Source organism: Staurois parvus, unplaced genomic scaffold (genome assembly GCF_062004578.1).
Source record: "Staurois parvus isolate SC_StPar_1 unplaced genomic scaffold, SC_StPar_1.0 ptg000942l, whole genome shotgun sequence".
Taxonomy (NCBI): domain Eukaryota; kingdom Metazoa; phylum Chordata; class Amphibia; order Anura; family Ranidae; genus Staurois; species Staurois parvus.
Window position 1 is genome coordinate 237,525 of NW_028318738.1, and position 16,128 is coordinate 253,652.

The 16,128-nt window shown below is 45.5% G+C and overlaps 2 protein-coding genes across 2 annotated transcripts in view; one reads left to right on the forward strand and one right to left on the reverse strand.

The window, feature by feature from the left end:
• The window catches only part of LOC149441814 (uncharacterized), a 91,168-nt gene that overhangs the window by 36,838 nt on the left and 38,202 nt on the right, over positions 1-16,128 (reverse strand). The window lies entirely within an intron of this gene.
• Positions 7,326-16,128, forward strand: part of LOC149441816 (uncharacterized) — a 35,886-nt gene continuing 27,083 nt past the window's right edge. Inside the window, exons 1-2 of the mRNA XM_089656849.1 lie at positions 7,326-8,126; positions 10,035-10,037. Of these exons, the coding sequence (XP_089512975.1) occupies positions 7,336-8,126; positions 10,035-10,037 (794 nt within the window). The 5' untranslated portion in view covers positions 7,326-7,335. The remainder of the gene's footprint in view (positions 8,127-10,034; positions 10,038-16,128) is intronic.

A 16,128-nucleotide genomic window follows, 5' to 3' on the forward strand; every position in this document is an offset into this window, starting at 1 on the left:
TGGAAGGACAAATGTGATGTATTTATCCTGTCTTACATTCACTCAGACACAACGATCCAAATTTACATGGCCTCTGGTGTTGTTGAAAGGCCTATCTGTGCCAGCGTCAGAATACACCGATCAATGCTGCAGCTGACTGGTGTTCCTGCAAAGCAAATAGTTAACAATAACAAAGTAACAATATAACATTAATTAAAAAAAAATATATTTTTTTTTCCTGACTACCTATGATCTTTAGAGACCTGTCCTGTGCTGAATTGTGTGGACCCCTATACTGTGCCATGCTGTACCCTGGAGTTTCTCCCTTTATTCCATGTTTACCACAGATACATAATTTTTGGGGCAACTTTTGTGTTGAGGTAGGTGGGAGGACAGAACAATGCCTCTCATGCAGCCGGCTAACTGCATCTGGATTTGGGCTTTGGGGCCACAGTGCCTTCTGGATACTAAAAGGCCGTGATGATCTCTTCCTGATATTTTAGGAAGGATCTGGTTCTTCCAGTAGCTTTGTAAATAACAAAAGCATTGTATAGAGCCAATTGACATAAATATATAGACACTTTTTTGTACCAATGTCTAGCTCTGCAGGTGGTTAAAAATGGCTTCATTATTTGGTAGTTGAAGTCTACACCTCCCAGGCTTTTGGAAAATGAAGAAAAAAAAATTTTTTTATATTTTCATCTTTCATTCCTCAAAACCTTGTGACAATAAAATGAGATCTGCAAAATACTCAGCATGCCGCTGGTTAAATACCTTGGAGTGTCTACTTTCCAAAAAGGAAAAAAGGGGTCATTTGGGGGTGCTTGTTCTATCGGAGCATTTTAGAGTCTCCAAAACTGTGATAGGTAGTCAGGACATCCAATGCATAATTAAGGCCCCTTGAAAGACTGCAGGTGATGATTGGATTTTAGGCCCCTGTATGTGGATAGGCTGTACCTGTTTTGGGGTGTAATTCCACATATACTAATGGTATATGTGCAAAATATCTCATTAAAGTGACAACTTTTGTAAAGAAAAAAAAATTGTCATATTTCAAAAACTTGTGGCAAAAAATAAAATCTTCCATGGATTCAACATGCCCCCCCTGCACATACCTTAGACTGTCTACTTTCCAAACAAGATGTCATTTGGGAGGTGTTTGGTGTCCTGGCATTTTAGCTTGAAATGTGATAGGCAGTAGGAAAGTCAGAGCTGCTTAAAAGCTGCGTAGATTCTAGAATATATCCCGTAGTTTGTAGACTCTATAACTTTCACACACAACAATTAATATACACTTACTGGGGATTGTTTTCCAAAGACAAGTAGTGGAATACATTTTGGCCTAAATTTATGAAGAAATTTGATCAGATATTTTTAATAACAGAAAGTAGAAAATATTGTTTTTTTTTATTTTGGTCTTTCTCATTTATATGTAGCGCTACCCCCTCAAGAGCCGCTGAGTATTTTAGGTTCCCTGTTCACTTCTGAGCCCTGGCTGGAGCACATCCCCTGCTGACACCATTGTAATACCTTGGTCAGGTGTCCCCCCTGGCTATAACACACAATAATCACATAGCATTGAATGAATAGTAAATCGACTGATGTGAGAAACTATGAACCGTTCAGGAGAAATAAACAACATATTACAGCACAATACCACGTTAAATAGACCAAATTGTCCTCCAGGACTCAGAGTTTAATTGTTTCTCTCCTACCCAGAGAACGTTCCCCAAACAGGCAGAAAAGGGGAGATTAGGAATGTTAGGCTCGCTCCCTTGTGGGCTCCCAGTAAACAGAACCAGTGCTTAACTCTCTGAGGGTTTCAACAAGCAGAAAGTCCCATATAAACCCCATCACCCAATGCAGGAAAGACTCTCCTGCTGGCTTTGGTGGAGCTCTTTACGTTGGTGTACAGTGGAGGGGTCATCCCTTTTCTTCATGAGAAAATGTCCCTTCCCTGGTGATGAGGACACAGCAAGCAGAGTTCCCCTTCAATAAAGGCAGCAATCTAGGAGTTTACTTGGGTATGGAGGTTACTCAAACTGAGGAGGGTGAGAGCAGACTTCATCAGAAGTATGTCCCTTTAGTGTGAGACTTGGCTGGTGGAACTTTGTGTAGAACAGGCCGGAGGTAATATGATTTTACCTTTTTCCAGTTCCTGCCAATCAGGCCACAGAATCTATTAGGGCTGATATACTGTGTGTGATACTTCAATGGGCTTCTGGTGTAGATAGGCCGCAGCACTGATTGGGCTACGGAGACTGTGTCTCTATGTGGCAGTCTGCATTGTAAGAATCCTGGACTTAAGTAACCGGCAACAACAACTATGGACCCTGTATCACATGGTGGTGTGGTGTGGGTTAGGAACTCTCTCACCAGTCCTTCAAAGTAGTGGTGTGAAATGATGTCCTTGTTGCTGGGGGGCCCCTTTTCTGGCTGTCTTCCCATGGAGATAGTGGTGCCAATGCAGATGTCTCGATCCACCTACATGCAGGATTGACTATCCTGCCTCTCAGTACGATCAACAATCTGGAAATTCCCTTCTCCATTCTCTGATTCAGTCTGATCCAGCCTGAGGCCTCCTGGATCGGCACTCTGTTCTCACACGCACCCAGCCTCTCTTCTCCTCTCCTCCTGGGCTTTTCTCCTTTTATATGCTCCAGCCCCTTTACTTACTGACTTGGGATCTGTAGTTCTATGTCAGCTGAACTGAATGAAGAAATCCTGCTTGCAGCATACAAGTCCCAGCATTCTCAGCGTTGCTGTACAATTTCCTGTGTCAGCTGAACTGCAGAGCACAGCCATCTTGTGGCCATTTAACAATCTGCAATTAGTAACAATGCAGTGTGTTACATACATACAAAACCCCCAGTGGTGATCAAATACCACCAAAAGAAAGCTTCATTTGTGTGAAAAATGATATCAATTGCATTTGGGTTCAGTGTTGCAAGACCGAGCTATTTGCCATTAAAGTAGTGCCGTGCTGAACAGCAAAATATAACCTGGTCATAAAGAGGTAATACCTTCTGGAGGTCAAGTGGTTAAACTGTGTGTTATGTCCTTTACTGTTGGAGCGGTAAGGATGTGGAACTCCCTTCCAGAGTTGGTGTGTCAGCGGGGAGTGTAGATACATTCACAAACCTTTTAGATGTGTTTCTTAGGAAACACAATGTAAAGGGATATGGAAGAGGATGGTGCCATAGACACGCAGATACATGCAATGCGGCTGAACTGGAGGGACGAGTGTCTTTAGTCAACCTTACCGACTATGTAACCATTTATCATTCCTTGTCTGCAGATCTAAAACTCATCAAAACCAGTTCAGAGACCAAACAAACACAACAGAGAAAAGGGGATTTCTGATCCGGCAGACCAAGAGAGTTCTGGGGTCTAAACACTAAACAGTCTAAAGTAAACATGTTCCCGTGGGGGGCGGTAGTTCTTAAGGTATAACTAAAGGTAAAACTTTTTTTTTTAGGTTTAGATTAGAGAGGAATTAGAGCATCTGTCAGTTTTGTATTGTGGTTTGTGCCCCCATTTGTCCCGGTGACCATTATAACCAAGAGTGAAAGAAAGCCCCAAATTTTGGGTTGACATCAGAACACTAATAGAGGGTATATCGTCCAATGAGGAAACTAGTTCTGGTGACACCAGAATTCCCTCACTTTGGGGGATTTCCTCTCACTTCTTGTTTTGACTTAGAGACAGGAAGTGAAGGGAAATCTCCCCAATGGGACGCAGATGGCAAAAACACCTGACAGAGGTTATAACCCTCCCTTACTCTATACAAAATGAAACAAGTGGTTTGTCTTTAGTTACACTTTAAATATCCAGCAACCCTCCTATTCCCCCCTCACATCCACATCCTATTATTGTGTGACCAATACCATCCAAATCATTCTTACTTTCATTTCCCAAAGTTATCCGTCTACAAGGAGACCTGTATAGATCACATGATGGCACCAATGAGGATGGAGGAGGACCGGAGTCACATGACTGAGAAGATACTAAACCTCACCCTGGAGATCATCTACCTGCTGACCGGAGAGGTGAGGATTCTGGGAGGTCACATGACATCACTCTTATCTCTATTAATAAAACACAGACCTGACCGGAGAGGTGAGGAGGATTCTGGGAGGTCACATGACATCACTCTTATCTCTAATAATAAAACACAGATCTGACCGGAGAGGTGAGGGGGATTCTGGGAGGTCACATGACATCACTCTTATCTCTAATAATAAAACACAGACCTGACCGGAGAGGTGAGGAGGATTCTGGGAGGTCACATGACATCACTCTTATCTCTAATAATAAAACACAGATCTGACCGGAGAGGTGAGGGGGATTCTGGGAGGTCACATGACATCACTCTTATCTCTATTAATAAAACACAGACCTGACCGGAGAGGTGAGGAGGATTCTGGGAGTCTAACATGATATTCCTATTGGCTCCTCAATACAGAGATTTCCTCTTCTGAAGTCAGGTGATCATATGACCATCACAGTGCCTCCATGTGACTCCCTAAACCCTGAGAGACACAACATGCAGAAGATTCTAGAAGTCACCAAGAAGATGATGGAGCTGCTGACAGGAGAGGTGAGCGGTGCCGGGAATTCTGGGACATTCTCCAGTAACAGACAAGGGATGTGTCTGGATGGTGACTGTATCATTGTGTGTGTCAGGTTCCTATAAGGTGTCAGGGTGTCACTGTCTATTTCTCCATGGAGGAGTGGGAGTATTTAGAAGGACACAAGGACCTCTACAAGGACGTCATGATGGACAATCAGCCGCCCCTCACATCACCGGGTAAGAGGAGACTTTATTGTAAAGGAGAGAGCAGTACGGAGGATCCACCTAGATCCCCCATCATCTGATAAACACATAGAAACAATGGATTCAGTCAGTGTGTGTGTTTCCTACAGATGGATCCAGTCATGGGAACCCACCAGAGAGATGTCCCCGTCCTCTGTATTCCCGGGATTCCACACAGGAAGGTCACACCATCCCTCACCATCATCAGGTAGATGAGGAACAATCACTGATAGTATCATTAGGATCTGTACATTATCTGCATTGTTACCATTGATGGCATTTTTATTATATATTCAGAGTGGAAACCTGAGAGATTCTAAAGTTGAGGTTAAAGAAGAGATAAAAGAGGAGGAGGATGAGGATGGGGGGATGGAGGAGTCAGAGATTCTAAAGGAACACAAAGATCTGTACCAGGACACCATGGTAGAGTCATCCAGCTACAGGAACCCACCAGAGAGATGTCCCCGTCCTCTGTATTCCCGGGATTCCACACAGGAAGGTCACACCATCCCTCACCATCATCAGGTAGATGATGACAATTATTGGTAGTTGTGATTTATACACAGCATGTTTGTTACAATGAATGTTTTATTATATCTTTCAGAGTGGAATCCTCGGGGATGATAATATTGATGTTAAAGAAGAGTATAAAGAGGAGGATGAGGAGTATGGAGTGATGGAGGAGTTTTCAGAAGGACACAAGGATATGATGGAGCCACCTAATACCAGGAACCCACCAGAGAGATGTCCCCGTCCTCTGTATTCCTGGGATTCCACACAGGAAGGTCACACCATCCCTCATCATTACAAGGTTGGTGGGGCGGAGAACATGGACTTGGGACACTATATGGATTTTTTATGTGACCTTATATTTTACAGATGACATCTTCTATCATTCTTTTGGTTTAGAGTGGAGATCCAATCGATATAGAATTTGAGGGTAAATCAGAAGAAGAAGAGGCGTATGTGAGGGATGATCAGCAGTCTATGGAGGAGGATGGAATAACGGGGACATTTATAGAGGAGGACACTCCTACAGAGATCAGCACAGGTGGGTCATGAACACTAAATCCATTCCTCCACCTATACTTGTCATGATTCCCTTCACATTGATCCAGCACCGGGTTTTGCCTCCTGTCCGTGTTGCTCGGGTTCCTGCCTATCCCCCCTGAACCTAGGTATTATCAAGTCTTTGTACCTGTGTATTAGTGTTCCAGCAACGTGTCTTCATGTGGAAGCCGCACCCCTCTGGTTCCTGTGGTGTTCACTGCTGCTTGAGTATTCCCATATTCTGTGTGCTGTTTGATCCTGTCTTTGTTCTCTGTGTTTTCCCTCTGGCTGTGCAGTTATATTCCCTTTGGTTTCTGTCCGTGGATCCCCTCATTTCCTGTTGCTGTGTGTGTCCTTCTCAGCATTGTTTCCTGTTGTTTGCCTGCAGCCCTTTCCATCTTGCTGAGTCTCTGTCTGCACCATTGCTCAGCATCCCTCCCTCTCCTGCACTTTACACGTGTTCCCTGCATCCTCTCCCCCGGAGCCCCTTCCTAGGTTGCTGCAGTAGGTGACCTTGGTTCCTAGTATCCTGTGTGTACCGCGTGTCCTTCCAGCATGCTATTCGGTTGCACTGTGCCTGCACGGGTGTGTTAGAGAGCCGCAACCTGGGGGCTGCCATGCAGCACAACATCCACCCCTCCAGTGGCTCCGGTGAAGACCGGATGGCTCCTTAGATCCTGCGACTCTTGTGTGCGGTCACACTGCTCCTGTATATGTGAGGACCGGTACCCAGCTACACCTGTTTAGTTGTTTCCACTGGCCCACTATAGATCCTGAGTTTACAGTCCCAGGTATTATTATTATTATTATACAGGATTTATGGCGCCAACAGTTTGCTCAGCACTTTACAATATAACGGGAGACAATACAGCAACAATACAGATCAATACAAGAGGGATAGGAGGGCCTGATCCTGGGAGCTTACAATCTAGGTCTTCTCCTCTGATCGTGACAATACTGCTCACTGATTGGTCCAGAGTAGAGCAACCACTGCAATATCATCACGTAAGACACAATTTATGTATTTAGATGGATTTATATCGATTCTGGAGTTCAGCTGGCAGCAAAGTGTTCATCTTCTTCTTAGGTGTTGCTCTACCTTGGCACTTGGGGCATTTGTCTTGGGGTTCTTACCAATGGCCGGATCTAGCAAGATCTGTGGTCTGCTGGCTGTGCCGGGTGGAGGGATATGTCTGTATAGTCTCAGACCCAAGTCACTGAGTGCAGTCTCAGGAGATGGGAGGCAGCGGTGTGGGACCTTGTACATTCCATAGTCCTGACTTCTGCTCTCCTCCCTCCCCCCACTGCTATATATACACATAATATGGATTCTCTTTTGTTACACCCATTTCCTAGTTCCCTTGAGGGTGGAATTGTAAGCTCCTCAGAGACCAAGCTGCCTGATGTGGGTGGAATCCTAGTTTGAGGGAACCAATCAGCTCCTGTCTAGTAATCCTCTTTGTCTTTGTATTTTAGTCCATGGCCGGGAGATGAGGAAAACCTCCGAGGATTGTCTCACTTTGTCTCCAGACTGGAAAGTAGAAGATGAGGACATCACACAGTATAGTCCAGGAGAAAACCCGGCTCCCTCCAATGTCCATCCGGCACCACCCAGTGTAGATGGACCAACGGATTCCTCGTATCCTGAGGACCCTCAGACTGTGCGGGACAAGACCAGCCATCCAACAGGGAAGAGCTTCTCCTGTCCTGAGTGCGGGAAGGGTTTCAGTTTTAAATCCCATCTTAATTTGCATAAAAGGTCTCACACGGGGGAGAAGCCATATCCCTGTCCTGAGTGTGGGAAATGTTTTTCGCAAAAGTCCAACTTTCAATTACATCAGAGATCTCACACGGGGGAGAAGCCATATTACTGTTCTGAGTGCGGGAAATGTTTTTCAGATAAGTCTAATCTTTACAGACATAAGAAATTGCATACTGGGGACAAGCCACATTCTTGTCCTCAGTGTGGGAAATGTTTTTCAGAGAAGTCCCATCTTTACATACATCAGAGATCTCACACAGGGGAAAAGCCATATTCCTGTTCTGAGTGCGAGAAATGTTTTTCACAGATTTCCCATCTTTACATACATCAGAGATTGCACACGGGGCAGAAGCCGTATTCCTGTCCTGAGTGCGGGAAATGTTTTTCAGGGAGGTCCGGCCTTAACACACATAAGAGATTTCATACAGGGGAAAAGCCATATTCCTGTTCTGAGTGCGGGAAATGTTTTTTGCAGAAGTCCGATCTTTACAGACATCAGCGAATTCACACAGGGGAGAAGCCATGTTCCTATCCTGATTGAGGGAAATGTTCCTCACTGAAGTCCTGTCCTCCTGTACATCAGGGGTCCCACACAACCCTGGAGGTGTATTAGTGCCTTGAGTGCGGGAAATGTCTTCTAGATGAATGTTGCTGGACATCCCAGCTCTCATGTGGGGAAGAAGCACACCCTGATATACACCTCAGATATACTCCATGGCTGATCTTCATCATGGAAGAAACAGTCCATAAGGAGATGAGAGGCCCCCAAAGACGTGGATGAGGTGTGGGACCGGGTTGGCCATTGATAGCAGGAGAAGAATAAAAATGGAGTCATTACCTTTCATTGGCTGAGTACATATTTTTTAAACATTCTATATTGAGTTTTCTAAAGAGATATAGAAAGAAGCAATATGTCTGGGGTGAAAGAGGAGACGAGTACCTCACACTTCTCTCCATGACTTCTGAATTAAAGATAAATCACAGTAACCAATGAAATAATTATAATCTCTCCAATAAAGAAAGAGGAAGGAATCTTCTGGCAGGAACTGACCTGGAGGTGTGACCGGGTGTGATACCTGATCAGAAAACATGGATGGACTCTCCTGAGACTTTGTTCCCAACTCCAATAAGTGAGAGGAGCAGAATGTCATAATGTTCCTAGATGTCATGATAAAGCCAAGGAAGTAAGGTTCGGCCATGAGTGCGCACAGACACATCAGGAGAGCAAAAGAATGACAACGTCATGAACCAGAAAACCAAGATATACACGGCCAGATGGGGAACAAGTAACACCTGTTATGTATGCGTGTCCTCAATGCGTGTTCCATACACGGCTGTCTGATCTCTACAATGTAACCACCTTGACAAACCCATCCATAGAAGTAAAAGAAGACAACATAGAGGATTGCTCCAAGGATGTAAGTGTTGCTGCAATAAAAGTGTCCCATCTATTATGGAAATGTTTGACTGAGGCTTGGTTGTTGAGCTCCATATCTACCTTCTCTCTGTAAATCAGAAGACGTAGATCTTTTTAGTGTCTGTGATGGTGGGGGACAAGGCGATAGTCCATTTCTTAGGAATAGCCCTGTGGGCCACCAGTAAACATAATAATATCCACTGCAAGCTCCTGCAGGATTTGTGGATGTGGGTTTTCTCGGCTGAATGGAGAGTTGTAGCTGAGACGAAGAGTAGAAGAACAGGGTCCATGGGCCATGGGGAGTGAGCAGCCACAAACTCCTGAGATGTAGGCTAACACTTGTTCCCAAAAGGTTGAGATGCGGGGCCATTCCTGAAATCGGTGGAAGAGAGAGGGCGGGTGCTCACTATATAGTGGATTTGTGGAGAGTTCTTGGTGGATAGAAATGGGATGATGGCCCCATGGAAGAGCTTACATTGAGACTCTCTAGGATTCATTCACCACAAGCCTTTGCACTTTGTTCTATCCTTCCAGTATGTTGCCCACCAGGTTCTCCCCCAGTATGACCTTGCTCTAAGATTTCACAGATGTGGGATGTAGAGGTTTAGTAAAGAGAGAGTGTAAAGGTCGATAGATGTCAGATATGGAGTATTTCCATTCCTGTAGGAAGCGATCCAATATGGAAGTTTGAAAACATTGTTGCTTGGCTGGGCAGCACCAGTTTATACAACCTGAGAGGTGTAGGTAGTAGAGAGAGGGATGGCTTGGCAGGGCATAAGTTGATGCAAGGGTTGGGAAAGATTTCAAAGTTCCTGATGGTTCAAATATGCGTCATACATGGAGGCAACACAGGAGAGCCCCTTAGAACTCCAAATGTTGAAAGCTGCATATTGAACAGCTTGTGGAAACATTGGATTGCCTCTTATGGACAAATATTGGGAGACATGGGGTGACAGGCCCAGTTTGCTCTGTATGTCCCTCCATGTAAGAATCAGATCCCGTATCAGAAGGTTGTGTTGAATACTTGTGGGGAACAATTATATTTTGCAATGCAGGAGAGCAGCTAAGTCATATGGTTGCCCCACTGCCAACTCCAAATCATAATTGGTGTATGAGGAAGCCTGAAGTATCCAATCTGTCCCTATACACAATAAACAGACAAGGTCATACAATCGAATATTGGGAAAGTTTGCTCCACCCTCTTTTTTTGCTCCCCCTGTTTATGCAGTAACAGAATTGTTTGAAGAGGGTACAATAGGCGAGCAATGTTCACCATTTTGAACAGGTGGCATCCCCTAAAAAGCGATAGGAGAAGGTACATCCATGTTTCCATCTCATTTCCTATTTTACATATCAGTGGAGGGTAGTAATGATAGACCGAGGATGGATCCTTCCCTATCGTAATGCCTGAATATGTGATCTGAACATTTGCTACGTGAAGAGAGACTGCTGGGCCCAGGGAGGGGTGTTGGTTCGAGATAAGGAAAGTATTCCACTCTTAGCAGAATTGATTCAAAGGCCAGAGCACTGTAGGCAGCTTGTGAAGACCTGATGGAGAATGTGAATATCTGCCACAGGATCCGCCATAAAATATAAGAATATCATTGGCAAATAGGACTACACAGAGTTCTTCTTGACCTGTCTGAATCCCATGTATTGGGGCTCTGGAGGAAAGGTAACGGGAGAAAGGTTCCAGGGCAAGGTTGAAAAGAAGAGGTGAAGGGGGGGGCAACCCTGGTGAGTACCCTTCGTGCAGCAATATTCACCTGATATGAGACCTGCAGCTACCACCCTGGGTGAAGGTGCAGAATCCATACTGCTGAAAAGCCATCAGAAGAACCAGAGCAAGCCAATGATAGCTGACATTATCCAAGACTTTTCCAGCATCCAATGTAATAATAGCTCGATCCTCAGACGGGTGTACCTTGCCTTGTTCCAGCTCTGCAATAACTTTCCGAATGTTGGAAGCCACTGGTCTTCCATTAACCTCTTCACGCCGTCCAAACGCAAATGTGTGGCCTTCCGGCATCTGGGCCTAAATGCCAAGCGGCTGTACATTTGCGTTCTATTGAAAAAGTACACATGTGCCGAGAGCGCACGCTCTGCCCACTCCCAGCACACATCCTCTTTCAATCGGGACCTTTCCCAATCATGTGACCGCCGTGATGACTTGTCATGGCGGTCACATAACCCCTAAACCCCGTCCTGTCTCCCGGATTCTGAAACTCTTAAAGGGCCAGGAGGCGCCGGCATGAAGGGGTTAATAAAGCTAACCTGGGCAGTATGGATAAGGGAGGGTAATATTGCAGCCAAGAGGGATGTGACTATTTCAGAGAGTATTTTAGTGTCCACATTTAGGATGGATATAGTTCGGTACGACCCCGATTCAGTGGGGTACTTGCCCTTATTGGAAATCAATTTCATAGTCTTGGTGACCCATTGGAAGGTATGGGCCCCCTCCCAAACCTCGTTATATACTGTCGGTAGCTGAGGGATGAAGAGAGTCCATCATCTTATACAATGCTGGTGTGTAGCCATCAGGACCAGGTGATTTCCCACTAGGTAAGCCTTTAATCACCTCAGACCCTTCCTTTAATGAAATAGGGACATTTACAGATTGCAGGTGGGAGGGGCCAATAGTGAGTAAATGAAGTGAGTCTAGGAATTCTGTGGTCACCTCAAGGTCTTGGATCTAGATATAGAGCGGCACAAATATCTTCCAGTATTTTATTGGTTTCTTCTGGGGAGGAGACAAGGGTAGCAGAAGTATCCTTTAGGGAGGCTACAGGAGTTGGTTGGAAAGACCCTTTGCTTACCCACCTTATCACCATATTTACACAATTGTGAATCAGCAGAGGAACCATTTACTGTATATGATTACCCAGCCAAGTCCTTCCTGTGTTAGCGCCTCCACTCTGCTACGCAGCCAAGTCCTTCCTGTGTTAGCGCCTCCACTCTGCTACCCGGCCGAGTCCTTCCTGTGTTAGCGCCTCCACTCTGCTACCCAGCCGAGTCCTTCCTGTGTTAGCGCCTCCACTCTGCTACCCAGCCAAGTCCTTCCTGTGTTAGCGCCTCCACTCTGCTACTCAGCCATGTCCTTCCTGTGTTAGCGCCTCCACTCTGCTACCCAGCCAAGTCCTTCCTGTGTTAGCGCCTCCACTCTGCTACCCGGCCGAGTCCTTCCTGTGTTAGCGCCTCCACTCTGCTACCCAGCCGAGTCCTTCCTGTGTCAGCGCCTCCACTCTGCTACCCAGCCGAGTCCTTCCTGTGTTAGCGCCTCCACTCTGCTACCCAGCCGAGTCCTTCCTGTGTTAGCGCCTCCACTCTGCTACCCAGCCGAGTCCTTCCTGTGTTAGCGCCTCCACTCTGCTACCCAGCCAAGTCCTTCCTGTGTTAGCGCCTCCACTCTGCTACCCAGCCGAGTCCTTCCTGTGTTAGCGCCTCCACTCTGCTACCCAGCCAAGTCCTTCCTGTGTTAGCGCCTCCACTCTGCTACCCAGCCAAGTCCTTCCTGTGTTAGCGCCTCCACTCTGCTACCCAGCCGAGTCCTTCCTGTGTTAGCGCCTCCACTCTGCTACCCAGCCGAGTCCTTCCTGTGTTAGCGCCTCCACTCTGCTACCCGGCCGAGTCCTTCCTGTGTTAGCGCCTCCACTCTGCTACCCAGCCAAGTCCTTCTTGTGTTAGCGCCTCCACTCTGCTACCCAGCCAAGTCCTTCCTGTGTTAGCGCCTCCACTCTGCTACCCAGCCAAGTCCTTCCTGTGTTAGCGCCTCCACTCTGCTACCCAGCCGAGTCCTTCCTGTGTTAGCGCCTCCACTCTGCTACCCAGCCAAGTCCTTCCTGTGTTAGCGCCTCCACTCTGCTACCCAGCCAAGTCCTTCCTGTGTTAGCGCCTCCACTCTGCAAACCCAGGAGATGTTCACCTGTCCTTCACTCCAGGCCAGGACCCCCAGAAATCCCCCCTGTACCCATCTCAGGCTCTCTCCTTCCATTCACAGGACTTTTCAGAGGACATCTGACAGGGAATGAGGACATGTTATTACCACCCCCCACCACCTGATTTCACCCTACAATGACACACTACCACATTGTAATTGTGTGCATTGTACATAGTGGTGGTGTGGCCCCATTGAGCCCAGTGGGGGAGCTTGATAAGAGGTGCTGCTTGTCAGACTCTGCACCCCGAGGTAATAATGCTGCAGACACGGCCTGTTAATAGCCCCATCTGGCTGTTATTTTACAGTTCGAGGGCAGAAACACTGTGGCTTAGCTGTCCATTTTTACCACCCCCAAAACCCAACTGAAAGAGACCAATCTCATGAGCAGTGGTATCTAAAATAAATTGAATAACTAGCGCTAACTATGGTGAAATGAAAACAAAAAATTACAATTAAATACTGTAGCCGCTAGTGCACACAACCCATGTCTCAGTGCGGGGAAATTATACATTCATAATATGAAGTGAAAAAATGCTGCGCTACATGAAACAATGGCACAATCCTTATATAACCAAAAAACAAAGTGAAAGAATAAAAAAAATAAATATTAGAAGATAAAATAGTTGAAAAAATATTAATATTGAAAATTGTATTTATATATATATATATATATATATATATATATATATATATATATATATATATATATATATATATATATATATACAAAAAACACACAAAAAATAAAGAATATTTTTAAGTATGAATAAAACAAAAGTCATTTAAAAAATCAAGTTCAATCAATAAAGTGTTCATTCAGTGAACCTTCCTTTGAATAATGAAAAATATGTGCATCTGTCATCAATTTCTGTGCCGAGACATTCTCCACCATGTATCTGCTCCCCATCCTCCACCATGTATCCGCTCACCATCCTCCACCATAAATCTGCTCACCATCCTCCGCCATGTATCTGCTCACCATCCTCCGCCATGTATCTGCTCACCATCCTCCACCATGTATCTGCTCACCATCCTCCACCATGTATCTTCTCACCTTCCTCCACCATGTATCTGCTCACCATCCTCCACCATGTATCTGCTCACCATCCTCCGCCATGTATCTGCTCACCATCCTCCACCATATATCTGCTCACCATCCTCCGCCATGTATCTGCTCACCATCCTCCGCCATGTATCTGCTCACCATCCTCCACCATGTATCTGCTCACCATCCTCCACCATGTATCTGCTCACCATCCTCCACCATATATCTGCTCACCTCACGCAGTGTGACCGCACATTATACAATGTTACGGTGTAGCTGCACTTTTGGTCCCATATGGACTCAGAAGATCAGCTTGCTGAATGAAGACTCCAAAGTAATCTCCCTCCTGATAAGCGTCTTTGTATCAGCCGTATTCCTCATTAATAAGAACTCCACATGGTGCTTTATCCTTTTATACTTTTATTCATCAATTACACATAAGAAATGCTCTCACGTTCCGGAGTTCCGGATTGCACCAGGTATGGTGAACATCCAGTGATGTACTGATCAGACACAAGGTGGCAGTATCATCTCAGCAGCAGAGTCCTGCACATGCTCAGAACAGACACCATCCATCGGGGAGGAGTGTGCAGATGACGCCATGATGTTGCAATTCATCGGGACAGCGGTTGTAGTACTCTCTAACCGACCCTTGGAAGGACATTACAGCAGGCAATAGCATTCACTAAGGGGCCCCCGTGCTTTGCCTTGCCTCATATGATGGATGGTGTCTGTTCTGAGCATGTGCAGGACTCTGCTGCTGAGATGATACTGCCACCTTGTGTCTGATCAGTACATCACTGGATCTTCATCATACATGGTGCAATATACACCTCCGGAACGTGAGAGCATTTCTTATGTGTAATTGATGAATAAAAGTATAAAAGGATAAAGCACCATGTGGAGTTCTTATTAATGAGGAATACGGCTGATACAAGACGCTTATCAGGAGGGAGCTTACTTTGGAGTCTTCATTCAGCAAGCTGATCTTCTGAGTCCATATGGGACCAAAAGTGCAGTTAGACGGTAACATTGTATAATGTGCGGTCACACTGCGTGAGGTGAGCAGATATATGGTGGAGGATGGTGAGCAGATACATGGTGGAGGATGGTGAGCAGATACATGGTGGAGGATGGTGAGCAGATACACGGTGGAGGATGGTGAGCAGATACACGGCGGAGGATGGTGAGCAGATACACGGCGGAGGATGGTGAGCAGATACACGACGGAGGATGGTGAGCAGATACATGGTGGAGGATGGTGAGCAGATATATGGTGGATGATGGTGAGCAGATATATGGTGGATGATGGAGAGCAGATATATGGTGGAGGATGGTGAGCAGATACATGGTGGAGGATGGTGAGCAGATACACGGCGGAGGATGGTGAGCAGATACACGGTGGAGGATGGTGAGCAGATACATGGTGGAGGATGGTGAGCAGATACATGGTGGAGGATGGTGAGCAGATACACGGTGGAGGATGGTGAGCAGATACATGGGGGAGGATGGTGAGCAGATACATGGCGGAGGATGGTGAGCAGATACATGGCGGAGGATGGTGAGCAGATATATGGTGGAGGATGGTGAGCAGATACATGGCGGAGGATGGTGAGCAGATACATGGTGGAGGATGTCTCTGCACGGGAATTGATGACAGATGCACATATTTTTTGTTATCCAAAGGAGGGTTCACTGAATGAACACTTTATTGATTGAACTTGATTTTTTGAATGACTTGTTTGATTCATGCTTAAAAATATTTTTTATTTTTTGTGTGATTTTTGTTTATATAAATTATTTTATTTTTTTTATTTCAATATTAATAGTTTTTCTACTATTTTTTATTCTAATATATATATATATATTTCACTTTGTTTTTTGGTTATATAAGGATTGTGCCATTGTTTCATGTAGCGCAGCATTTTTTCACTTCACATGATGATCATCAATGGACAGCCAGAGACTATGTCAGCATTGTAGGATATGAGCAGCTTGCTGCAGTGTGGGTGCCAACAAGTGGCCATATGAAATTGGCCTTAAGCCCTTCTGGTTCTGGTCATCTAGTTTAGTAACCCAAACTGAAAGAGGACTTTGCAATGTTGGTTAGGGCTAGGACTTA